Consider the following 27888-nt stretch of genomic DNA (forward strand, 5'->3'; position numbering starts at 1 on the left):
ACTTCTCCCGTTAAGATCTTATTATGGTATGCCAGCCAGTTGAAGATTTTTATTTTCTTGGAGCTGTAACTTTTCCATACGGTTTTTGCGAAGGAGGAGATAATCCTTGTGTGGCTAAGGAAGCTATAGCTACTTCTAACTGAGAATTTCCTTTAGGGGCACCATCTCCATTCGATCTTGTTATCATCATTTGACATTAGTGCTAGAAACTCAGATTCTCCCCTTGGCCTCAAGGTGTAGAAATTTGAACTCCTCTCTAACTGAAGTTTAATGTGTTAGCCAGCGAAGTATGAGGTTTTTCGGAGAAAATGAAGAGAGTTGGGAAAAGTTCTTTGAGGGTTTCTTACCGATACATGAATCATGCCAAAATGCGATTTCTTTGCCATTACACAGGCTTAGAGATATACTCCAAAAGAACTAAGATTTAGTTTAGAAAATATATTACCGGAGATGTGACATGTACCTGAGACTGTTGCTGGGAGCTTGGCCGTGTGTCTTGTTTTTGAAGTATTCTGTTCACTAATTGTCTCGAGGGTCTTTGAGGCTCCTGGTAGTATCTCCACCACCACTTCGTTAGTAGATAATGGATTAAGAAGGTGAAATTAGTAAAGTTACGGCGGTATGTTAAAATTAGTGAAGTTGATTTTTTTGGAATAGTCTTGATATATATTAATCTAGATTCATGCAAGGATCATTAATATATTCATGTACTTATCCATCTTTATATCTTTCAATAATGTCTCTTTATTTTCCTATACAGCCTTAATTACATGTAATTAATGTGAATGCATGTACTAGAAGTCTTCATAAAGTCTATAAAATACTTTTCTATCAGTTGTATTTGGGAACACAACCACAAGTTGATTGTTCTCCATCTGTGTATTGAGTTGCTTCGCTTAATTATTCACTCTTATTCTTCTTGGGACTCCTTTGCGTGTAGTTTGCCTTTTTTGTTCACATTGTGGTTGGCGATCTTGGGATAGTGTGACTTTGGTTGCACTATCATTTCCTACACGGTATCATAGCTACAAGGTTGGTAGCTGGTATGTGACAAGATCTCCGGGTGAAGAAAATCAGCTGGTGCTCTAAGATGGATTTGAATGGTCATATCAGTGAACTTTGTGGGGAATTGCTAAACCAGTCTAATTATAGAGTATGGAGAACATGTATAAAGTCTTATCTTATTGGTGAAAACTTGCAGGAGGTTGTGGGTGGAGTTGATACAATATCTCTAGAAAATAATGTACAAAATGCTAAAGCTCTCAGAAGATGGACGGAAAAAAAATGCTAAAGACATAATTTGTCTTGAAGTGGTCTATTTCTTTCGGTTTGTTTGATCATATTATACGATGTAATTCGGCAAGTAAAATATGGCAGACCCTTGACAAATTGTTCAACAAAAAGGATGTGGCTCGACTATAGATGTTAGAGAATGAGTTTGCAAATACAACACAGGGTTATCTCTCAATTACTCAATTCTTTCTGAAAATTAGAAATCTGTATTCAGAAATTTCTCTTTTGGATCTGGAGGAACTAATTTCTGAAGCACGATTGAAGCATCATATTGTTCGTGGCCTGAAACCAGAATATATTTCTTATGCTGCATCAATCCAAAGATAGGCTCAATATATAACAATCTTTGGAAGAGTTTTAGAATCTCTTATCCTCACGGGAATCCTTGGCAAAAATAAATAGCTAGTGTTTCAATAAAGTATAAAGAAGGAAGCGCTTTGCTCGCTAGAAAGAAAAATTTTGAAGAAAAAGAGAAGAAGAATGATTCAAGCATGAACATGATGCTGTAAATTCTTCAAATAAACGTAACAAGAAGACCTTTTAAGCGTTATCGGTATGGTAAACTTGGGCACATAAGAAGAAATTGTGATGTCAAGTTACAAAGAAAGGGAGGCTGTTCGAAATAGGAGAGAATTGAAGTGACTGCTTCAGCAGTCTAGCAAAAGAGAGGGAGGTTCTTGATGGTTGCACATACCTTAAACTTCGACTTGTGATGGATTCCACCCTTAAACTGATTCCAATGGTTTACGATGAGGGAGAATCCGTCTCCCCGGATATGCTCCTCCGCCATGAGGGAGTAAACTGTTTGGTTGTGGGGGCAAGAGACAGAGAATTCCCTTTACAAAAGCCTGTGAGTTGTCCACGAGTCCACCTTATTGACTTTGTGGGCAAGGGTGGTAGACACGTTGTCAACCTTGATCGGTCGATCATAAGTCTCCACAAAAGCGACATGATTGAGGTAGGAAGAAAATCCCAACCATCTCTGCCGAAACTGAGAGGAAGACTTTTGAAGATAGTGGGTGGTTTGGACTGTGAGTAGGACTATCGGTGTCTTGGTGTTGCATGGTGAGGGGATGGACTTTGTTCGGTGAGAGGATTTCTACCAGTGCACAGATGACCCGCATCTATGGGCTGAATGACCAAACTGATAGCATTTTGTAAGGATCCGTATGGACGTGTATTTAGTCCCACATCAATTATTCGCTGGATAGATTTTGGGTATTTATATAAGATCAAGAAACTAAAATAATATCTTCCGACTAGCCATTTTGGGTGAAGTCCTGAGTTATTACACATTTAAAGCATTTTATTAGGTTCTGTCAGTTCTGCATAAAATGGTTAGTATCTCCACGCCTGGAACATGTGTTGCTCATGGTGGTTGGATAGGTCGTGTGTCAAATATGGCAAAGAATGAATGGGTCGAATTGCCTAGGGTTTTATTATGATTACTTTCAGGAACTAGGGTGGGAATGAGGCGGTGTCAAGTCAGCATGGGGGTTAGATCTTCCATGCATGACTGCTTCCATGAAAGACTTGGGAGGATGGTTTAGTTCAACCTTTCTTCTCCAACCATTTCCCGACAACTTCACCCTTGATGCTAAAGCTGATCATGGATCAGGCTTTGTCTAGTCCAATCTTTCTTCTCCAACTACCTTCTGAAGCCTGATAAAAAATGAATAGAGTTCAAACTTTAGGCCCGACCCATAATGACTTTGATTGGAAATAGTTTTCTGTCCGAAAAAAAATCAGGCAGAGCAACAGAAGACATAGTTGATGTAGTAGTCGAGATCTACCTCCTCAATATTTTTAGCTTTTTCTAAAAGCTTTCTACTAATAAAGTCTATTTTAAAAAAGAGAGTCATATTAAGATTAAGAAGAGAAATCCAATTCAAATTGTGTAAGGGCGGACATCACAATTATAAATAGAGGCTATATATCTTATTTTTTTAATTTTAATGAAATAAAAAGGAATTTAAGTCCTACTTTTTAAATTTTTGTATCTTCTTCTAGTTATTCTTCGAGAGAATGGTCTGAGAAATAGCCCACCCTGCTAACTGCTGCGTCGGACGGCATGGGTACTTTTGCTTTCGGCAAGGAACCCAGAGCCGTTCCTCGCTCGTAAGATGTACCGTTCGCCGGCATCCTTCTTCCTCTTTCTTTGGAAAAATTCTTCTCTCCATCCTCCTATTGTTCCTCACATTCTGTTCACTTAACCGTTGCTCTCATCTTCCTCCACGGTCGCCTACAGTAGCAGAACTCTTGTCGGACTTTGTTTTTCTTTCTTTTTCTTTTTTTTTTGATAAACATCTTTGGACTACGTTTTGCAATTCAGTATTGCAATCTGTTAATGCGTTCATCATACTAACCTAACATTGAAATTATAGGAGGCTCCTTTTCACTCTTTGATCCAAGTAGGATATCCAAACTAATAGAAAGCTTGGATTTCCTTATAGTTTCAGCTGTTGATGGCTCAATCTGCTGAAAGTATTTTAGTTTAGTTAGTTAATTGGTAGATTTCCATGGGACATCATGTGGTGCTTCTTATTCATGTCCACCCTACAAGGAAAACAATATTATCATAATCTTGTGATTGGATTCCTCAATCATTTGACTTTAATAATTGTGATGCCCTACATCGTACTGAGAAAGCAATAAATGGTACCTTCTTACCCAATATTTGTTGAAGCGAAGGCTGTTCTCTCACCACTTAAAAGTGGTGGAATAAGAATCAAATCCATTTTTTCCTCAAGTTAATAATAAGTGCCATCATCTTGTTTGTCTTTTTCCTCTTCTTTTTTGTTTTTGATAAAGAAGAAGTATATCCATTTTTCTCCATTTTTTATTAACATTTTTCTTTTGGTAAAGAAATATTATTGTTCCAACTTCCAAATCTATCGTATGCCACTAAACTTTTTCCTTTGTTTTTCTTTCTTTATGATCTTAATAGTAGATATAATATTATCCTTTTTCATCCACTAGAGACTTCAAAGGAAAATTCTATGCATGTTCTTAATATCATTTTGAGAACAAAACAAGTCAAAATTATTTGCAGAAGACCTAATTGGCTTATTTGACCTAGTTTACTGGATCAAATCCTAAGCTTTGGCGAGTCAAGTATCTAATTAGTGGAGCATCAATTACAGTAATTCTTGTGCAAAACATATATACCAATGGAACCAAAAGAGCTCATCAATAATCATAGTGCACTGCAAATGATTCGAGCAAGATATAATCAAAGATCAGGCTAATTACAAGGGAACAAAAGAGGGAGAAGAACACAAAAGGATGGCTTAAGGTGGGAAGAGTGACCCTCTTCCTGCCATTCTTATCCAATGGTTGCTTTCATAACCAGTTTAATATAATGCCTTGAGAATGAACCTAAGTCTACTTTGACCCAATTGATAGCCTAAATGAGCCTTAAAATTATATGTTGACCAGATCAGATCGGCAAAAAAAAAAAGAAGCCTAGAACCAACTGGAAGAAGAATAAAAGGAATTAAGACTCTGTATGATGATTGCAGGATAAACCAAAGTGGTGAAATAAGGAGACACTTGCCAAATGAATTCACCTGTTGAAGAATAACTTTATTTTGGTTGCTGCAGTACCCCTTGGATTCTAACAACTTTATTTCATTACAGGAGGTGAAATAAATGAGTTATTCCCTTTTTACCACTTATTCCCTATTCAGCATTTAGCACCATCTTACAATCAAACAGCATTTCCAAATATCCTGCAATCATTATAAAAAGTAACAAGTTCTGCAACCAAATAATTTTTAGATTTACTCCAAAAATAAGAGAATCTTGGATGGATGTCAAGGAATAGCTCCAATTCCCCTTCCTGTCCCACCATTTAATTCAATAAACTATCTACATAACAGCATGGGATGGGATCCCTGATATGGGACGTTAGCTTCACACAAACCTTCCTATTAAAAAACATTTTAAAAATTGTATGCAGGATAGCTACATTTTAAAATATCTACATTTTCTTTTAATGGATTTTTTTAAAAATTGTGTACTTAGGCTTTTATGCATGTAATATTGTTTTCTTATTTTAAGTTTTCACAAAGTTCTTTATTAATCTTAAGTTAGTTATGCTGCATTTGGATGCAAGATAGCTAACTAAAAGGTGGTTAACCTTATATTTGGGTATCCATAAATTATCACTTTATTCCAAGATTAATTATCTTTTGTGTCATTGGATTTTGAGGGTTAGAGCAATTATTTAAAGAAAAATATGAAAAAGTTTGAGAGAGGAGAAACATGAGAGAGAGATAGAAATCTTTGCGCGTAAAATTACTTTTACCGAGCTACATTATTTTCTAGAGTGCTACTACCAACCACCTAGTACCATACATTTTTCTGTTGAATTTACCAATCCCTAAAGACTCATTTGGTTCACGAGAAGAAGAGAGAGAAAAGTATGCTCAATGGAAAAATAGAAATTTTCACAAAAAAATGGTAAATTTGCTTTCTCATAGAAGTAAGATTTCTATATTTTATGGAAAAAATCCAATTTCCACCGGTTAAAAATTGAGATTTTTTTTTTAAAAATGCCCTTAAGCATTTAGATAGAATGAAGTAACATATTTTCCTTAATTAAGAGTATAATAAGTATTTTACATAACTTTTTAGAAAAATAGATGCTCAATAAAATATAAGCCATCTGAAATATGTTACTTTCCCATAGTTAATCAATTATACAAAAACTATTTTTTCAGGCATCATATATTAAGAAAAACTATTTCAGTGAAGAAAAATTTTTTCTACGATTAAAACAAATTCTAAAGGCATACGAGATTGGTGTAGTAACTGGGATCGGGTGGGTGATAGACAAGCCCAATGTACGAACCAAGGTTTATCTAACATTCAAACACGACCTAAATATGAAGAATATAATAACATTCATATAGTCTTTTATTTATTTATTTATTTATTTTGGTCAGACAGCATCTCAACCCGACTTTGATTGTAGAGGTTTTGACCTGTCGATTAATGGTGTGGTACGTGGAATTTTTAAATACGAAGTAATTTCATTCACACGTGCACTTGAACACTTACCTCTCAGATTCTCCATTATTTCCAAACTAGCTGGCCTCCTTTGTTTCTTTCTGTTGTGGGATGGGTTCTCGAATTTAGTCCCACATCGCCGGATCGCAAAAAGTTCTGTGCCTTATAATGAGGAAGCCAAAATCTTTCCTTTCGAGATGCCTTTTGGGGCAAAATTGTGAGGGAGGGCTTGTGGCTCCTGTCAAAAAAAGGGCAGTATCTACGCGGACCCCCGCAGGCTACGATCCACGAACCCGAAAGGTCTGTGCATGAGGAGGCCAAAACCTTTCCTCTCGAGACGCCTTTTGGGGCAAAACCGTGAAGGGGGGCTGGTGGCTCCTGTCAAAAAAGGGGCAGTACCTACGCGGACCCCCGCAGGCTACGATCCACGAATCCTCCAGAGCGGACAATACCTCGGGACGGATGCAGTCGTTTTCTCTGTCCAGATGGTAGGGACTGTTGCCGGGGCGAAACCCTGCAACAGATGGCACTAGAAGGAAGGCCCCGCCCACGCACAGACCTTCCCGCTGGGGGGGCTGTGTTGTGGGATAGGTTCTCGAATTTAGTCCCACATCGCCGGATAGCGGAAAGGTCTGTGCCTTATAATGAGGAGGCCAAAATCTTTCCTCTCGAGGCGCCTTTTGGGGCAAAACCGTGAGAGGGGCTGGTGGCTTCTGTCAAAAAAGGGGCAGGACCTACGCGGACCCCGCAGGCTACGATCCACGAACCTCCCAGAACGGACAATACCTCAGAAGGAACGCAATTGCTTTCTCTGTCCAGGCGGTGGGGCTGTTGCCGGGGCGAAACCCCACAACACTTCCTCTCAATTTCTTCGCACCATCGATGGTTTCATCCGGTTTTGTTCTACCAACCCCGAGTCTCTGGGTGGCCACCGGCTAATCATTGAGGTTCCAACTCCTGAAATCATTTAAAACTGGAATTATTGGGTAACTCTCTATTTCCTCAACCATTGGTGCAACATTTTGTATAATATCGTACGTAGGTCTCAGATGTTTGAAGAAAAAAGTGGTTGCATTCTGCTGTCATTAACATTGGAACGAGAATCATTAACATGGAGAAAAAAAAAATATAGAACTAGTTGTCCCCCACCTTTTGTGAATGATTGCAAATGGTTTGTAGTGTGTGCGTGTGTGTGTGTCTATATATTGTACACCAATTCACTGTATCAGTCCTCAACATCACCACACACATCATCCGTTTTTTCATGTCTTATTTAACTTTGTATCATGCCCATTTTGCTGCCATGCCAATTTTACCAAGCAAAACAATTTAAGCAGCACGGCCACCCACATGATCTGCTTTTTTTTCTTGTCGCGCAATACAGGAATCGAGTCGGTGGACCTGCATACACCTTCTAAGGGCCGTCGAAGTCCCAACCTAAATCCTAGTTTGTAAGTCTGTTGAAAAGTAGACCCATAAAGATCCTTTAATCTTTCTATGGGATTCGGGCTCTAAGAACTCATTTGGTTTGCAAAAAAAAAATTTTCTCACTTGAATAAAGATAATTCCTAAAACTATGATGCCTAGAAAAATAATTTTAGCATATTTGGTTGATCATGAAAAAGTGGCACTTTTCATAGTAGCATATATTTGATTGAGTATATTTTTCTAAAAAAATTCTATGAAATACCTATTGCACCCTTAATATAGGAAAAGACCTTGTCCATTAATTTTTATAGCTTAAGAATACTTTTAGAAAAAAAGAGACCCCACAACCAGTGAGAAAGTAGCTTTTTCATATCCTCCATGAGTTTTTCTTTCCCATGAAGTATCAAAATCTTAGTCGCATGAGAATGCTACTTTCCTATCTCTTTTATCTGAAAAAACTCCGACCAAATAAGAGCCATTTTTTTGTTTTATCGCTGACCACAATTTTTCTCCTTTTTCTGCACACCAAATGAGTTCTAAGTGTCCGATCGATATGCACTATGCTCAAATAGGCTGCTCAATCCATAAATTCAACAAGAACTTCAGCTCAATCTTGTTGGATTATCGAAATAGATCTTGGAACCGGAAACTGCAAAGAGAAAGGGTGCTGACCACTGGGCTAAGGTTCAATTTGCCCAAACTGTATCCTAGTTAAAAGGAACTGAAAGTATCATCTACCTCAAATGCAAGTTTAATTATCCTGAAAAGCTGATAAGCTTTCCATAGTTCTGGTGCTTAAAATAATGCATTAGTTTGATAACCACCTCTTAACCAGGCTAGATCCTCTTGGGTTTTGACTCTAGGGCATAGGCTTCTTCGCTAGCTACGTTGTTGCTTTGCTGATTTTATGGTATCTAGCTGGTTGAACTTTTTCCGGTTTCTTGCTCCTAGAACCTGTTCTTCATTTCATCTTCTCTATGAGAAGGAACTGGATATGCTTTCCCATCCCTTCTACTTTGTAGAAGGCCAGGCTTCAATCCTGGAATTATCTCAGGTGGGCTACACCCTGAGTTTCCAATGCAACAAGACCATCTGATAATAACTCTACCAAATGATTAAGTCATAGGGTAACACTCATCCAAACAATAACCTATTAACAGGTAATCTAAAGCAGCTACCATACCACTGGCTTCACAGAGTGTAGAATTAGATCCAGAAATCATCAAAGAATGCCTGAACAAGCATCACACTGTAGCTTTTCACAATCCTCGAATATGATTACTTTTGAGCAAGCAATTAAGCAGTCTGCAAGATCCTCTGTAAGTGAATTTATATTTTATGAAGACACTTGTAAGTTCTCGTGAAACAAAAGGTGTCAAGAATGATTTAAAATCATGCACCCAGAAAGCATGGGCACATAAACTAGATTGCTCATAAGTCCTCTCCCATCTTAATGCATATTCAACCATCTATTTTTCTTCTTTTTCATTGGGACTACATAGAGTAACATTAGCTTGGATAAAGATGACTACTTTCTACTATGTTATTGGGCCATGACCTTGGAATCAAAATTTAGCCCGAGTAAGAAAGAATAAGATGCAAAAAGCAGTTGTATTGATATCTTTGACCATTGTGTCTCTCCCATCTTCTAGTAATAAATCTGATGTTGTTCCGCCTCCTTTAAAACAGATAAGCAGAACTTCATTCATCCCGTCATCTCGCTTTCCTGCAGTGTTACCAATGATATATTAGCTAATTGATATATTTCAATCAAGCAATAAGCTTAAATAAAAAAATCATTGAACATACCATAAGATTAGATCAGATCTTAATTAAAACATAATTTCCATACCGAGAAGTACAAGCAGAATATCTATGCTTCCTCCAAATGTTAGGAGTTCTTAAATTTATACACTTCTTGAAATGATTTGTAATGGATACAGCCATCCACTGAAATGAGTGGCAGTGGAAGATTCAAGAGTGGGTTTAAATGGAGATGCCTACATTTGTTGAAAGGTGAACTCTTCCATTACCCTTTAGCAGCCAAAGTGATATTGGCTGCAGCATCCATCTGAAAGTAAGCTGTCAAAAACATCCTTCCAGAAATACTTTGATAAGGCATGCTCTTTAATAATTATGGTCATGACTACCAAAAAAAATCCTTTTAAATGGCTGCAAAGTAAAAAACCTTTTCATTGGAACTCGTTTAGACCAACAGCCATTTAATCTTCTAAGGCCCTGTTTGGATAGGACTTTATAAGGTCCTCATCCACCAATAATCCCTCTCAAGGATTGCCCATGATGTTATTCCAAGTCTTTCCAATCCTGAGCTATACAACATTGAGGGTCTTATTGCTGTAAAAGAAATGGTAATAATAAAAAAACCTTGAACAAACTAAAGACACCCTAAAGCAGAAATGATCATTTCATCTCCTTAAAGGCCATAAGTTCAGTACAAATATTAACAGCGAAAAGATCAGGTCCACCACCACCAATGTGCTGTATGAAAAGGTTTTAAGAGGGAAAATGCAAACCCAAGCACCAATAAATAAAAAAGAGTAGAAAGATATTTTTCATACGATATTTAGGAAATAAAAAGAAGTAACCTGAGAGTTTCAGGCCTTCTTATAATCTTGGCCTCTTTATCAAAGTAATGATCAAATACCTAAATTAGTAGAGCCTAAAACAAAATACAATTCACATAAAGTAACCTAGGGCATTTTGCTTTTTTTACAAGTGAGATGATTTTAGGCATGTGTAGCTCTAGATTTCCATTAGAAAAGAAATTTGAAGCACCATTCACCACAGGAATTACAGCTTTTATCTTGTTGGTACTTACAAACTATGATGTCAGGTTTCTATACCTTGTGAACATAACAAATGCATCATAATCTACTGACTCAAGGCATCTTAGCCCACGGCTGACCTGCTTAAAGCCGGTCATTAAGTTTCCACCTGTACCTAAAATTTCAGTTAAAAGACCTCAATTACGCACATTTTCAGCATGTGAGATGCATTTAGCAACTTAGCAATCAGGACATATTCACCACCCTTATATTTACTGTTCACTACATTTCTATCACATTGCAGAAAGTGGCCAATTTTATTTAAAAGTAATATTATCTAAACCATTTAAAGTTTTGCTTAAACACATTAAAATTGTTCCAATGCTTATGGATCTGAGAGCCTACAAAAACCATGTAATTGTTTCAAAAGTCATCAATAAAGTACATTGTCATCCTAAAAAATATTTAAAACTAGAAGCTTGCAGATGCAATGAGCCGGATCTCAAACCAAATTAAAAAAACCAAAAAAAAAGGTAGTAACAAACTAGTAAGCATGAAGGCAGAAGAGAAAGCTATTGCCATAGTAAAGAATAGTTTATTAATGCAATGCTTACTTGGACAAAGATGGATAACAACAATTTGCCTATCATATATTTATGACTCTTCTCCACGATAAAAGCAAGACCAATGTGTAGAAAAAAATTCTCATCTCTGTAAAGTTCTGCATAGTAGATCATGTAATATGGGGGCAGGTACCATGACCAGCCAAACCATGCCAAGCTTCGCAAGACCAAGCTGATTCATAGGTGAAGAATTCGACAAGCAAATATTTGATTTTATTTCAAGTTTTCTCCATTAGAGACATTACCAATTTTTCACGTAATTTCTAAATTTGTAGTTGAATAAATATAGTATGTTTCCTTACTATTAAGTCTTATTTCTAGTATGACTTTTGTAATGAGTTTTATGCCTGACTAAGGGGATGGGTCCTATATATGCTTCTAAAGCATTTTATGGATGGGTGGTTGAGTTTTACATATTAATAGAATTTCAGAGAGAACTTCCTTCACAGAGTGAAGTAATCTTCAATCTATTTTCCCTTCAATTTGTGTGTTGAACTTCGAAGACTAGTTCTGGCAATCAAATCACCCTTCACTTATCATGTTAAATCATCATCTTAATTCTTTCAAATAAAATAATAATTTCCTTCAAAGTTATGTGCACCTTCCCATGCTCTAAATCTTTTGTACATCATTCTTCTTTATTGCATCACCCCTCTCATATACTAGGCATAGTTGCCATAAAATTTATTAAATAGATACAAGTTTAAACAGTTAAAAAATGCTATTCGTACATAAGAGTCTAAACAGCCATATCTATCTAAATGAAATAATTTAATACATAAGTGGTAAAAGATTATAACAAATATTAGATTCTCATTATAAAAAAAAACTTATAAGTGGCATTTGAAGTTATATATTATTAAACACAATGTCTAACCTAGTTGGAAAAAAAAAAATGTTGATCAATGTGGGTATAATCTTATTATCTAGAGTAGAATAATCAAGGATAAAAGTGGTAGGTACAAAACACAAAAATAGTGCTGATGGTCATAAGCAAAAGAAAAAGAGCAGTACGAGAAAAAAAAGGACTTTTTTTATTGTAATGGTTAACCAACAAAAGAATAGAAGATAACATCTAGAGATTGTAATCAAAATCTGAGAGTCCGAGAGATTTTGAGCAAGTGAAAGAAAAATGAAAAATTACTTCATCGATGTGGTCAACGCACTTTCTCGCTTACTATAAGATTAAATGTTAAGGTTGGGTGCAAATAAAGCAAAAGAACACTTTTCTCTCATCTTAGCATACTCAAGTGTACTAAAACAAAACATGTATTAGCCTTATCTGGCACATCAAAAGGGAAATTAGTAATTGAAAAATGGCTCCTTTAATGTGAGATCATTTTATAAGTATATAGCATGTTTTATTTCAATCATTAAGGTAATAGTCAAATATAAACATTGTACAAGAAAATTTTAAAAAAAATGAATGCTAGGTAATCGTTTAACTAGTAAAGCATATTAGACGACTATTTAAGTAGATATAAATTTCCAACCATACTTAGCAAGCAATCAACATTTAAGAAGGTACCAAATAAGCAATTAAGTACTACATTGACACTTAAGCAACTTGAGCTTAACCGGATGATTTTGATCAACTTGCGTCAAAAGGCAGCCACCAGCATCCTTCTAGCAGCACTTGTGAATCATAGGTAAGATAAACAGCCAGATGAAGTAGAAGGTAGTATGGTAGGGTTCAGGGGATGTCTTTGGGTGGATCTGAAGTTACTTCTCTTAGACTAAATGCTAAGGTCACTATTATGTCCATAACAGGGTCGTAATCGACAAACACCAACTACTATTATCCGTTGGTAGGGTTGTATGCCAACTACTACTATCCGCGGGCAGGGTTATATGCCAACTACTATTACCTGCTGGCAGGGTCATATGCCAACTACTATTACCCGCCGGTAGGGTCGTATGCCAACTACTATTATCCACTGGAAGGGTCGTATGAACTGGATGTCGATCTACCCCACTTTCAATGACCATACATAACTATCTGAGAGCTTTTTTGTCATAGTCATTAAAACATCTTTTGTTAAATCATATTTTTTGAATCATATTTTCTTGAATCATACATGAATAAAACACTAAATGGTTTTATTAAGTTCATTGCCCATAAATAAGCATTTAACAGTAGAATAATCATGAAATTATTCTTTTCATAACAAAAATACATATTTTATAAATATGGAGTTCATAGTTCATAAATAGTGCTTAACGGTACAACAATCATGAAACCATTATTTCGCAGTAAATTATGAGTTTCATAATATCGTATGTTTGATCCTCGATTTGAAGATAACATGATATCATCAACATTTAATACTATTTTCATATTTTCATAATATCAAAAAATAAGTGAAAATTTAAAAACTAAAAGGAGTGTTAGGATTACAAGTTCGAAAACTAGTAAGGAGTATAAAATTTATTTACCTCTTTTGTCTTAGAATGTCAAACTTTAGTAGGTAATTCAGTTAACCCTATTAAAAATATTAAAAGCGAAATTAATTTATGTATAACGGTTTTCATCGAATTAAAATAATAAAAAATAAGGACAATTAGCCGGATGATAGCATTCAACAATTCCGGATGAGTCAGGCCTAAGCAATTCGATCAATAAATCATAGGCATAGACTCGATCAGGGCCAAGATTAATCAACATGGTTTATCAATGAAGGTTTCAAAGAGATTCAATAAGGCGAGGGTGATCGGTCCAGTAGGCAGAGATCAGGTCAACAGGATCCGATACTGAATACCATAGATCTTCTAGAGAGAGAAATATGAGAGAAGAAAGAAAAAATAAGAGAAACAAGAGAGGGATAGCTCTCTCCTCTTTTTCTTCTCTTCTTTCTCTCTTTCTTTCTTGGTAAAATAGAGGAAGAGGGGTGGCTGGTGGCTGTGATCAGGGCAGCCGGCGGTGGTGACGGCCGACGGCGGTGGCCGATTGGCGAGAAAATTCAAGGAATAGGCCCAAAAAACAGGAGAATCGGACCTTTTCCTTGATTTTCTGTCATTGGCCGCTCACCGGTGGCCACAACTCCGTCGTGGAAGAGAGTAAGGCCCTGTTTGGGGGAGCTGTTAGTAGTAGAGCTTTTCGAAATAGAGCTGTTGGAAGTAGAGCTGTCTGAAGCAGAGCGTTTATAAAAAGCTGTTTGCTGTTTGGTAACTACATTTCTAAAGTGTTGTGGCACTTTAACATGTATTTAGTAAACAAACTGAGAAAGTACTTTTGTGTGACAAAATGACCGTAAAGGACATTACCAGTATTATACAACAGAGCATAATAAAATATAATACGTATTAATACATAAATATATGATATAATATAATATTAATGTAATGTAATATAATATTATTATAATATAGTACTATAACATTATGTATTATAGAATAATAATTTAATATAATATTAAATTATTTAACATAACATATCAATGTGTTATGATATAATGTAATATAATATTATATTTATAGTATAATACAATAATAAATATATAAAATATTATAATTATTAGTGTAAATAAATTTTTCATCCTTCTAATGACCATTTATCTTTCTAACAAATTTTCTAGCTAGGTGATAAAATTGGTTAAATAATTACTAATATTTTTATTTATTTATTTATTTATTTAGATCAGATTATGTGCCACTCACTCATTATTTTTTTATATTTATTTTATTTAGTTATTTAGTTATTTATTTATTATTTTATTTTATTGAAATATAGAAGGATCGCCGGCCATGGGTGGTGGCCGGCATGGTGGCTGCCACCGTGGCAGCCACGAGCTCCCAAAACAAAAAAAAGAAAAAAAAGAAAAAAAAGAAGGAACAGAGACGGCGGCGTTGAGAGGAAAAAGAAGATAGAGAGGGAGAGGGAGAGGATGGTTGAGAGAGTAAGAGGTGGGATGAGGATTTTGGGAGAAAAAGTGAGATTTAAATGAGGGTATTGTCGTCCAAAAAACAGCTTCCCGACAAAGCTGAAAACAGCATTTTCGGAAAGCTCCAAATTGGAGCTTCTCCCCAAAAGTTGTTTTCAGCTTCCCGCAAAAGCTGAAACAACTTTCCAAAAATTTTACCAAACACCATTTTTTATCTAAAAGTACTTTTGGAGGGCCAAAAAGTGCTTTTTGGCCCTCCAAAAACTCCCCCAAACAGGGCCTAAGGCCGTGGGACCCAACCGGAGGTCTGGCGCCAAGAGGCGGCAGCACTGGTGGCCAGAAAGATGAAGAAAAACTCAGCCAAAATAGGGAGAAAAAATAGGATCTTTTTTTGTCGGTCGATTTCTGACCGATTTCTCGGCCGACAGTCGCGATTTCTAGTCATGGGAAGAATAGGAAGGAAAGGAGAAGTCTAGGGCCTTACCTCAACTCTAGCGACATCCGGCAGCCCTGTTTTCCAGCGAGCACAGTGACAAGATGTTGTGACATTGAAGGGAGAAAAGAAAAGGAAAGAGGAGCAGTGGCACTCGATGGGGGTGGGGGCTCTCTTTAATAGGAGCCCGGCTTAAACGTGGAAGGATTGGGACTCCTTCCATCTCCTCTTGACAGAATCGGGGAAGAGGACTCCTGTTCGGAGTCCGACTTCTCTCTCGCCCATGCACGGGCCGTGTGAGCCCTTGCTCACATGGGCTTGCGGCCCATTTCATGTGCGGGCCAGTCAATGGAACGGGCCCTCACACTTAGAATATGGAATATCCCTAAACGCCCCGATTAAGATGACAGGATGAAGGCACGATAGTCTCGTCCCGTCCCAACACTTTAGACATGGAATGTCCCAAGATGCATTGATTAGGATGCTAGGATGATGGTAGGATGGTCCCATCCTGACATTTTGGACAACCCATCCCGACATCGTGCAGGACTACCAGGATTTGAAACTATGGTATCTAGAATATTATACAATAGGCACATACCTTGGAGACTTAAGAAAAAAAATTATAAAATAATAGTACATCCTGCAATGTTGTATGGCTCAGTGCTAATAATAAAGAAAAATACATAAAAACAAATTAAATGTGAAAGAAATGAGAAAGTTAAGATGGATGTACGGTAAAACTAGGACGGATAGAGTACGAAATGAATATATTAGAGGAGTCGTAGAAGTTGCACAAATTAAAGACAAAGTAATGAAAAATTGATTAAGAAGGTATGGACATGTACAAGAAAAATTTGAGAAGGCTCCTATAAAAAGAGATACTTTAGTTTGTGCTGAAGGTCGAAAAAAAGAATAGGAAGGCCTAAATTAACATGAATGTGAGGAAGGATATAGAGAAACTTGAAATAAAATCAGAGGTTGCCATAGATGGGAATACTTAGTTAATGAGAATTCATGAAGCTGACCTCATATAGTTGGAAAAAGGATAGATGATTATGATTATGATCCAAGTTGAAAAGAACATGCTTATACTGAGTAGGCTTGCATGTGTTGTTGACTTAGGTCTTCAAGGCTCTAACCAACTTGCCTTAAAAACACAAACAACCAGTCATGGTAATCCTATTCATGAACTAGAACTAGATAACGAAAATGGGAACCTCATGACCCTATTGAATGTCCAGCCATCAAACCACTAATTATGATTCCAAAGCTAACTTCACTCTATGAATTCCCCATCAAAGTGGCTTTTAGATGCAAAAAATATCTCCTTAAAATTTAGAAAATAGTCAACCATGACAAAGACCAGCAAAATAGACACTTCCTAAGTTTTGTATCATTGATATAATTAAATTATTCACTATGATAAAAGCATTAGACTTTCATCAACTCCCAATGCTACATGATCTCATGTATGCCTACTGAATTCAGGGGTGTATGTGTTAAATATTGAGTCTTTCCCTTTTTTAAGAATTTTTTTCTTATGAACCCTGACCGCAAGTGTCATATTGATATCTTGTATAAGGCTCAACCAAAGGGTCAAGGCAACATCCATTAAACTCAATACACTTACTGACTCCCAATGCATCACAGAATATTTATCTGAGACATATTTCTTTGAAGCTGGCATCCATCCCGTTAAACACCTATGAATGTACTACTCCATGTCAAGAATAGTCGTTGACTCAACTAGGACTAGAAATGGGATCGAGCTGGGTTAGCTTCGCGTTGGGCTGTGGTCCTTTGGCACGAGAAGAATCAGATCGGACTTGGGCCTGAAAACCAAGCCCAAAAAAGTTCTAGGTTGGGCAAGGGTCTAGCTTCGGCCCGGTCCAGGCCCAGCCCAAAGCCTAAGCTCGACAATGGACTCGGTCCAAGCCTAAGAATAGGCCCCCTTGCCCCACTCATTCTCCTCTCCGGTCTTCCCTCTCTGCTTTCTCCCTTCTTTCCTCTCCCTCCCAATCTCTCTCTTCACTATCTCCTTTCTCTCCTGCCCAATCCCTCTCCCCGTCTCCTCTCTCTCCCTAGCTCTCTCCCAATCAATCTCTCTCCGCTCTCTTTTTTGATATCCTCTTTCCGTCTCAATCTCTCTTTGCTCACTCTCCCTCCCAATCTCTCTCTCATCTCCCTCCCAAACTCTCTTGCTCTCCTTTACCTCCCGATCTATCTCTTCTCTCTCTTCTTGCCCCACATTTTTCTCTCTTCCCCTCTCTCTCGTTTTGACTACATGCCATGTAGTCATGTACACTTATAGCTTTCTAAAGAAAGAGATCCTCTTACACTAACATGGGCTAATTTAAGTTATTTTCAACTTTTCATAACCAAACGTATATTCAAAATCTTAGCAGTCCTAGAAAACATAATAGAATGGCCATGCTTACATCATCCCAAGGAATTCAAGAAATGGAAGTGGGAGTATGCAGGTTGGTATTATCTAAGTGACCCTAAAAGCTCACCACAGAACCTTCATATTTTTAAACATTTATTATGTAACTTGGCCACAATATTTCTATTCAAACATGCTAACCTAGAACCTCACTATGTAGCTTAATGCTTAGAGAGAATGAGGGGACCAGTGAGATAGGCATTTCAAACAAAAGAAAAATAAGATATAAACTCTAAAATAAGAATAAAATATGGACAAGTAGTGTATTGTTCCTCCAGTGAAAATATGGCATCATGAAGTCAAATTCCCAAGACCTCAACACATAAATCTTCCTATTGTGAAATCCTGCCTTTAGTTTTGCTGTTAGTTTTTACTGCTGAAAAAGCGTGACCCACTCAGTGTGTTGCATGATAAAGGTTCCATGAAAATATGATCAAGCTTCTGGCCAAAATATATCAGAAATTTCTTCAAAATGTACTTAAGAGATAACTGCAGAAAGCAAATGTCGACGTCATTTTGAAAGACACAATCATGCAACATTCTCACAGGAAAAATGTGAATTTTGACAACTCTCATAACCAACATTAGAAGCACCAAAGCTCACCATTGAGATATTTTTAAGATTTAAAGTCCGGTGCCATTTACAATATAAAAACTCCTACACCTTGATGTCCATTTGAACACAATCAAAACCATAACAACCAAGCCTTGTCTTATATATTTGTAGCTCATTTTACAAAAATGAATGTTTACCATTAATTCCTAACAATAGCAACCCCTTGTATTATTGCAAGCTTTTCCTAATTCATTATGTGCAGCATTGTTTATGTACATGCACATCAGACAAGTCACCAGATTTATTATTTCAAATATAAAACAAATGAGATCTAAAAATTTAAAATAAGGATTTAAACAACTTCCATACAAAATATGTAGCATACCTCCAATTTGGCTTTGGCCTCAGCATCGAATGTTTTGCACAGTATCTCATAGTTTTTCTCAGCACCTATCTGTTTAAGAGAGAGAAAGAGAGAGAACAAAGTAAGGAACAAGAGCAATAATTCTCAAACTTCTAATAGTTATTTCTCTCTCACACACAAGCGCAAAAAAAAAAAGGTTAGTCTGATAGTTAAGCTCTGCATACCAGTGGATCCACTCGTGAAGGTGAAATTGTTGAAATTATGTATCTGTAATGATAAAAAAATGATAACTCTTGGTTAGTTTCAAGCAGATGGGTTGCATGATGATAAACAGTTTTTGTAAATTACTACAATTAAAGGGGGTCCTTTTCTGATTGTCATGAAAATTACTTAAGAAGTAGTTTACCTTAGTTTACTAGTATAGAAATTCATGGCCAGTACATTAGCTTTCTGTACTGTCAGCATCACAGCTCCCATGTGATTCTGCAGATCATGTAAGATGCTACATTTAATGCCTGCTCAATCCTGATAGAAGGCATTTATACCTTAAGATATTCACTATTCAAACATAACTTTAATAATCAGCCAACAATGGAATACAGGCAAGAAATAAGATAATATAACAAAAAGCATGGTGATTAGCATGCAGGTGATAGAAAAATTGACCATAAAGAACACAAAAATAAGGTATTGAGGCAGATATCATGAACAGTAAAACTAAAAATACTTGAAGTTAGAAAATATCAGCAACTTGATTAAAAAAGTCAATACCTTGTGAGCAATAAGCTCAATTAGTTGCATTAAAAACTTCCCTAATCCCTTCCCTTGTGCACAAGACTCCAGCTGTAGCTCATACACATAAATAACAGGTATGTCTTCCTCAACAATAAATCGGTAATGCACAAAACCCACAAGACGATCTCCATCACCCATCCAACCAGCAGAAGTCATTTTTTCATCTGCCCTTAAAGATTTCCCATCAAGAGTTGCATTTGGTGATTCTCGTACAAATATATACCGTGCTTCTGGCGCAACCATTTCCCTCCGCTTCACTTTCTCTTCCATAGGCCATTCTGAACCATATGGCCCCTCCATATTGACCTAGACATTTTGATTTATTAACTTCACATTTTTCTGCTACAGAAAACAAACTAAATTTATTTTCTGGACTGGAAAAAATTAGATATTGGGGGCAGTCTTTTTTACCTTAAGAAGATTTTGAATGTATTTCTTTATTGGAGAGGAAAGTTGGTCTCCAGATCCTGACTCCAGGTAGACTGAAAGACCTGGTCATGAGAAAGTCATGTACAATACACCACTACTTAATGAACAAACAGGGATCAATGTAAAGGAATATATATATTAAAATAAGAACAAGAAAGAAGAAATGAAGAAATGAAGCAAAAAGTTTAGCAACATAGGTTAAAATAGACATCGAAGAAACAATTTATCTACGAATTTTAACTTCAGATATTCCATGAAATATTTGATTTTGAAATTAGGCAACTGCATTTTTCTCTAAAATGATCAAATTCTTAATGCAGTATAAAGAATTTATGAATTAAGACAACAAAAATTCAAACTCTGCTGACATGGTGCACTTCAATAAAAGAATCGAGATACAACTTTGCTTTTAGAAAGACCAAAGTCTGGTTCTATCATTTACCATTTCTGTCATAATGACAGAAGGGTGGGAAGGAAGCTAGATGATCCTTTACTGATGACGCCTTTTTTATAATTTCGTCAATTGCCTTTTTCTTCTCCAACACCTATTCAAACACAATCTGTATCAATTTTAGCATTAACACATGCTGACATATTTCTCAAGCACAATCATGTAACTCACTGGGTGCAGTAAAAATCATTAAGCATAGCATTATATAACTGAAGTAATATGGCAAAAAATGCTATATTAAACAGTAATACTGCAGAACAACCACAGCCAAAACGCATTAATTTTAACCTCTTGCATATTCCTTTATAGTCACATATGTGAAGCTGAAGCAAGGTTCCAATAAATCCATGTGCCTCACCTTTCCCAGTGCTCTTAACAATCTTACCCCTTTCATATTATATCCTTAGCCTAGACCCACAGTTGTCAAGAAGCCCCGACATGTGCTCTTACACCTATTTCCTCTTTCAACCTACTCTCTTTCCTATGTATCCTTTCACATCATTCAGCAAATGAATCCTCAAACTAGAAAACAGTTGCCGCACAGTACCATTCTTCGAGACTACTGTCTCCTAGGACACATTCTAAAGTCACAAAAGTCACATACATGTCTCAGGAAGAAAGTTCGTGATGAGACAAGGCATATTTTATGGTTGTATTTGGTGTTTCTTCCTTCCATCCTTAACTGAAAGTAACCATAAAAGCCATCATGTAAGATCAATATTATTTTCCAGTTACCATTAATTTTAGCTGCCAGAAATCCATATGCTTGGGTGTATGTGATGGGTCAGATAGAAAGGTTTGTTTCACATTATTAGAAGAAAACCACTTGGAGAATGTAGTTTAGATTCTTGACAATCGCATTGCCATGGCTAACTGAATTACAGTTTATGCAACCAATTTATTGCAGCTAATAGATCATCTGACAGATGTGATCGATGTACAATCTTAAAAAAATCGCCTATAGTTCTTTTGGAAGTTGTCAAAAAAGCAGGAAACTAGTGCAAAAATAAACGCTCTAGTTAACTATGCTTGAAAGATCTGAATTTTCTAGATTCTTCTGCAAATAGGACTGTCGCCAAGAGGTTGCATTACTCTTCTATTAGGAGGAGGTTCAATATTCAAACCAAGGTCCGCCATACTGGTACCAGTCGGCGTACCGGTGGCGGCCTGAACCGGTCCATACCGGTCCCGTACCGGTACGGCAGTCGTACCGACCGATTTTTTAATGAAAAACTTTCGATACCGGATCCCACGCTGATTCGGTATCGGTCCCTGCCTAGACCGGTTCGTACCGACCGTACCAGTATGGCATACCCTGGTTCAAACCCTCGAAAGTTGTTTCTCAAGTGTTTGACATGGGTATTTCTTCTGTTAATTAAATGAAATAATGGGTAGTGCTCCAATCATTCATCTAGATTTTTCTAATAAGAGGAGGGATAATCTGCATTGTATTTAGCATGAAAAGTCATATTAAGCTTATTGTACTATTGCTACTACTAACCAACTATAACGACCCAAGACCTCATCAAAAAACTAGCTGGAAGATATTATTTGGGTTCCTTAGCCCTATATAGGTATCCAAGATCTTTCCAGCATATGATCAACGTCGAACTAAATATGCGCCTGCACAAGTCCTCACATACTTTTCCTGTTAAGTCCTGGTGTTCTCACCAGGCTAAGGGTCAAATCACATTAATCTAATCACAATCATATGATGACCCATGATCAATCCCAAATAGGTCCGTGCTATAGCATCCCCAAGTCTACAGTCCGCACAGGTCATGGACCAGGTTCACTATAATACTATTTATGATCCAGGATCTCATCCAAAAAGGCTAGCGAGAAAGTATTAGTACTTTGTCCCTGATTAAGTACCTAAGAACTTCTCAACACATAACAAATATGGGACTAAACACTCGCTTGCCCAAGTCCCCACACCACCGTGTCCTACTTATCTACTTCTGCTACTATTCCATTCTCTATTTTTTATAAATGACAAAATCATTCTAGTGAGTTGTTTTAGTGGAGATCTTTTGACTCACTTCTCTATGTTTTTTCAATTTAAAGAATGCATTCTGGTTAATGATTTAGGTATTACCCTTCATTTTTGCCCATTCAACCACCTAGATCCTAGTTTTCCCCCTTCTTTTCTCGTATCTTTTCTCATATTATACTCCAACTTATTTCACTTTGCATTAACGATACCCACTCACATACTCATTTTATAGTGTCTGTCTTCCCAATGATTCTTGCATCTCAAATTCATCACATACCCTAATAGCTAAAGAAATTATACATGAAGAATAATGAGAAACCATTAAGATTTACATTGAACTTTGAAGCTTTTGTCTATGTTCTACTTGATAAAGAACATCTCCATAGTGTTTGTCTTGCTAACAATTCCTGTTTTTCAAAAACTAGCAATTTTACCGCTTATAAGTCATAAATAAAAAATGGCAAACCATTAATATTTACTTGAATTGGAAGCTTTTGTTGATGTGCTCCTTGATACAGATTGTTAATTCAAACAGCAGTATACCACCATAGCTTCAGGGGTAGCTTATCCTTAGGAGGACTTAAGGTGCACAAAGGGTTCTATCTTTGTACTTTGATATCTGATCAAACCACATCATCTGCATTTGGTGATTAAGGCTTTTATCTATCTTGCAATGCTTAAAGTTTGGCAAAACTATACAGATGAAGAGAAGCTTAAAATGGTGGATGACAATGACATCAAATCAACATGAAATATGACTTGAATCAGGTCAAGCAACAACGGATAATGAACAATGGTCTTCATTTCATGTGCTGCATGATTCTGTTTTAATTATGTCCGCATGTGAAATAGATGTTAATGAGCCTTCAGTCAATCAGTTCTCCATAAGGATCGCCATATCACCCCAAACCACCTGGTTCGAGGCTTACCGAGCCATATTGAGGGCAGACGAGCATGGTTCTGCCCCTCAAATCAAGAAACCGGCATGGTTCCTCCCTCTCTCTCTCTCTCTCCCCTACCTCCCTCTCAGGTTTTTCTTTGTCGATACGCACCAAAACGACATGGCACGGTATTGTATCATACCGTACCACCGGCCTACCAGCATGGGTGCCAGGTTCCAATACCGTGGACCTTGTCCATATTTTTAACAAAAATGGGAAGGATGAAGCTCCACCTAATTCATTGAGATATCAAAGAAGACCCAAAACAAGGACAATGAGGAAAGGATGCACCCTTATAACTCCCTCATAATTATTTCCCAATTTGTTTACAATTTCAAGCGAAAAATTGGAGAAGGAATGAGTGAAGGAAACAAGGCTTCATAATTGAAAAAAGAAAATAGAAGAATAGAGAAAGAGACAATTGGGATAAATAACTTGGGTAAATTTTTAAATAGTACTTTTTTACTAATAAAAGTTCAATAATGTTAGAATACCAAATGAGATAATGTCTGATAGTTATATTATAATGCTAAAAGACATGATAACAGGCCTAATGCAAGTTCTTGCAAAGATAATTTAACATATAACATAGAACAATTTTCCAATGCAAGATGGGCGCACTGTTCCTTAGGTAAGCCAAAATAGTATCCTAGTCATCAAATATCATCGATCAAGAAGCTCATATGAAAAGTCCAATAAATTTTGCAACATCTTGGTCCATGATTTACACCCATGCATTCTCTACTACTTTGCCCTATGGGGCCATTTACATTACCACCTATTGATGTACCTCCCTCTCCAAATTTCTTGCACTAATTAATCTACTTCAGCATATTCTGCTGTAATTATTTCATTTAGACATACCTATGCTGCATGTGCTGACAAGTTAACAACATCCTACCGTAGTACCATCTAATTTCCTCTAAGTTATAATCTTTATCCATCAAAATTTCAATATCATTTTAAAATTGTCCAAGGAAACAGAAGTTAACCAAAATCATAACCACAACAACCAAGCCTTGTGTCAAATTCTTATCATTTTGATTTACCTTTATAAGTCCTTCGCCCGTCATCCTTTTAAGGTCTATCTTTGGTGTTACTATAGGCTGTGTTTGGTTGCGAAATAAAGTTGGATGCAATAAGAAAAGGTTATCTGGGTATTGTAGAAGGGATGGGCTAATTCCACAGGATAAGTGTCTTTTGACTTTTGGTTGGAGGAATAAATGAGAGGGGATAAGGGAAGGGATAGAGTGGATCTAATGCACTTTAAGCTTTGTGATGATTTATCACAAAGACAAAATTACCCTCCCATATTTTTGTGTGCTAAAGAGTTGGCATAAAGAATGGAGGGGTAATATAGTAATTGACTCATGATGTGGGAGGGAATAAGCCCATGTCGCCCCTCCTAAAGGTTAAGCTTATCCACCAAGTGAGAGCGATACCCCCTCATGCAGTACAAGGAGGGAATTAGGCTATCTGTTGGCCAAAATGACCATTTGGCAGGTTTTGAGAAGTAATAGTGGGGTTTGGACCCACCCACCCCAACCGCTGCCACCACCACCACCAGTTATTCCCCAACCAAATAGCCATAAAGTTGTCCAGATCCTTTTCTATAATTTTCATGCCCATAAATTTTGAGCATCTCTATGTCCATAACATATAAATTGGTTCTAGATCAATTCAACTCTTGTACTTGCAACTCCAATGTGACTTGTAATATCTCATCTCCTTGTCCAAACTTGCTTACTTTTAACAAGCACAAGTCCAAATGCATCTTGTTTTCTAGAACCCATTTTCTATTTATAGTCAAAAAATACACAACATTTGGGCCTTTTGCATTTTAAAATGAGTTTCTCTTAAATTGTTTAATGCTATGGTAAAAGTTTGGACTAACAAGGGTGATGGCATAGGCTCGAGTCCTGGGGAAGCAACTTATTGCAAAAATATCAAAGGTTAGGCCAGTTTCCAATCCACCCCTCCCAGGACACTAGATTGTGAGGACTATAACTAGGCAATGGCCCTTTTTCTCTTAAATTGCCAACATTACGAATCACTTATCCTTTTCAACTTAGCCCTAATATTATTAAGTATGTGTTCATTTATTTTCAACAGAACCAAAAAAAAGGACCATACATCTTGCCATCAATTTGACTAAGGTGCTCATTATCTATACACTCTTATTAAAAACGTATTTTTAGTCAGTATTCATTAATATTTAGGTCCTTATCCTTCATATCTTTCCCCTTTAATTCCAATTTTATATAACTGAACATAACTCTTGTCTCCTCAATCAACAATATATCATCTGATGAACATACACCTACAGTACAGTTTCTTAAACATCAACAGTATGTTCATTACGGGGAGTCTATACAGAGGTAGGGACCTAGTGTTTAACATTTTAGTGTTAGCTCAAAGTGATGAGATATTCAATTTTCTCACAGCAACTTTTTCTAACACTTGCCACTACCCAAGCATTCATGTCCTTGACAACTTTGATGCAGCTTTATGCAGAAATTTCTTCTAAGTTAAATTACTATGATAATGCTATACCAAATATTCCTGCGCTGAACCACATTCAGTTTTCAGAATTACATTCTACTTGGGAAGGAAAATTCTACAATATCAGATCATAGGAACCATTATATTTGACTAGCTGACATAAAGATAATAGAAATAAGTAATTCGAATACAAATGCTAAAACATTATCAAAAAGAAAAGTGAAATGCTCTTAAGGAATAACATTTAATCAGTGAAGGGTAATTAGCATGTATCCATGTGTATCCATTGGAAATCAGACCCTAAAACCCACAGAACTTGACCCACCAGCTCCCACCAAACTTGACGAAATAAGATTATCTGCCACCAACAACAAGTTGAAAGAAAAACTTTATTTCCTCCAAGCATGCATCATCCTCAATAGAATATATCCGACTCCTTATTGTCCTCAATAAAAGAGAAATAACGTGAACAGTTTCGTTATCAACGAATCCCAAAGATAAATATCTACAGACCAAGTCATATACCAGGTCTAGATGCTATGAATGACTATTCTATATGAATCAATAAGCATACTTATACATATAAATCATCAGCTTTCAATCTCAAAACCCCAAATCCAGAAACAGAACTAAGCCCACTACCACCTCAAAATCGAAACTTCCAACTGCTGTTTTGCGGCATCAATAAAACCCAAACCGATCAAACAAATAAACAAATAGAGAACAAAATCAATAAGATCAGAGCCCATCTAACAAACACCAGTCAGCCGGTAGCATCGAAATCCACAAAAACTACATAAAAATCCAACCTTTGAAGCATAAAAGGAGACAAATACGGATGAAATAAAGAGCATAGAGTGTTCAACGAAAGGCAACCAAGAACTAGAAAGAAAGAGGGAAAGGGTGATCAAAAAGAAGGAAAGGAACCTCCTTTCTTCTGATCTTCTTCTCCTTGCTGCTCTGGAGTCGCTTCGGCTCCATCGACGCGGTCTTGAAGAACCCAAGACGCGGCTCTCTCGCCCTTCACCCAGAGGAGTAACCCATGGCGGCCTCTCGGAGCTGTCTACTTCGCTGGCTTTCCCTTTCTCTGTCTTTCTCCTCTTAGCTTTCGGCGATGCTTTATAAAGGAATCCGGGCGCAGGCGAGCGAATGGGAGGGGAGGGAGGGGGGAAAAGGGGAGCAAATGGGCCTGGAGAAGTACGCCCCCACCGTCCACAGCGAATAGTCACCGAGTCTCGGGAGATACTGACGCCAGCGCCCACGGGAGTGCTGCTGCGTGGTTTTGGACCAGTTTCTCCGGAAGTCGACAAAAGAGCTCCCCTCTCTCCCCATTCGGAACTTGTTTCAATATTTTTATGGAGTTTGACTGAAAATTCTATAAAAATCAGATGCTCCCATCTTCAAATCATCAGACTGTAAATAAAAAAATTATGATTTTTTTTCTATATATTTAAAAAAGCAGCCTAATTCATATATTCTAAAAAAATTTAACCTAATCGTATAAAAAAATCCTAACAGACGGTTACACATTTTCTTAAAAAAAAATTATATAATAGTTCTCAAATTTTTTATATATTTGTGGTTTTTAACTTTGTACAAATATAATTAAAAATATTCTTTATCCTATAAATATATTTCTCATTCATTTCCATTGCAAGCCATCAGTTTAACCTGGAGTTTGGCTTATTTTGTGAGTGATATTTTAGAATTTAGATGGTAATATGTGGAATTCAATAAAGCAAAGTAAAAAAAACCTGCAAAGGAGTAACACAAAATAATAATAAGACCAAGAGAAAAATGAAAAATCCGTACAAGCTTATTTATACAAAATTAATAGTGTTGTTGCCGCCAAATCCGGACCGAGGTGGGAGTGCAGCTTAGGCGATTTTGAGGTCGGCTAGAGAGGGGCTGAGCAGACTAGTTGAAGCATCGGGCATCGAACTTCTCCGCT

General features: G+C 36.8%; 1 protein-coding gene across 1 annotated transcript; it reads right to left on the bottom strand.

The window, feature by feature from the left end:
• Positions 1-9030: 9030 nt before the first annotated feature.
• Positions 9031-27242, bottom strand: LOC103719257 (N-alpha-acetyltransferase 40). The gene is made up of 8 exons (XM_008808406.3): positions 26865-27242; positions 20490-20592; positions 20030-20109; positions 19595-19924; positions 19230-19306; positions 19048-19090; positions 18845-18913; positions 9031-9460 (listed from the first exon to the last, which is right to left on the bottom strand). Exons 1-8 carry the CDS (start codon positions 26916-26918, stop codon positions 9440-9442), a joined length of 777 nt encoding a protein of 258 aa, XP_008806628.1. The 5' UTR covers positions 26919-27242; the 3' UTR covers positions 9031-9439.
• Between the last annotated feature and the right edge of the window lie 646 nt (positions 27243-27888).

Source organism: Phoenix dactylifera, chromosome 8 (genome assembly GCF_009389715.1).
Source record: "Phoenix dactylifera cultivar Barhee BC4 chromosome 8, palm_55x_up_171113_PBpolish2nd_filt_p, whole genome shotgun sequence".
NCBI classification, from domain to species: Eukaryota; Viridiplantae; Streptophyta; class Magnoliopsida; order Arecales; family Arecaceae; genus Phoenix; species Phoenix dactylifera.

Excerpts from the sequence above, each read along its gene's own strand:
- LOC103719257 (XM_008808406.3), bottom strand. The coding sequence starts at position 26,918 with ATGGAGCCGAAGCGACTCCAGAGCAGCAAGGAGAAGAAGATCAGAAGA. Across the intron at positions 19,307-19,594 it reads TTGAGCTTATTGCTCACAAG|AATCACATGGGAGCTGTGAT; the intron begins GTATTGACTTTT and ends CATGATCTGCAG. Across the intron at positions 19,091-19,229 it reads TTCTATACTAGTAAACTAAG|ATACATAATTTCAACAATTT; the intron begins GTAAACTACTTC and ends TTATCATTACAG.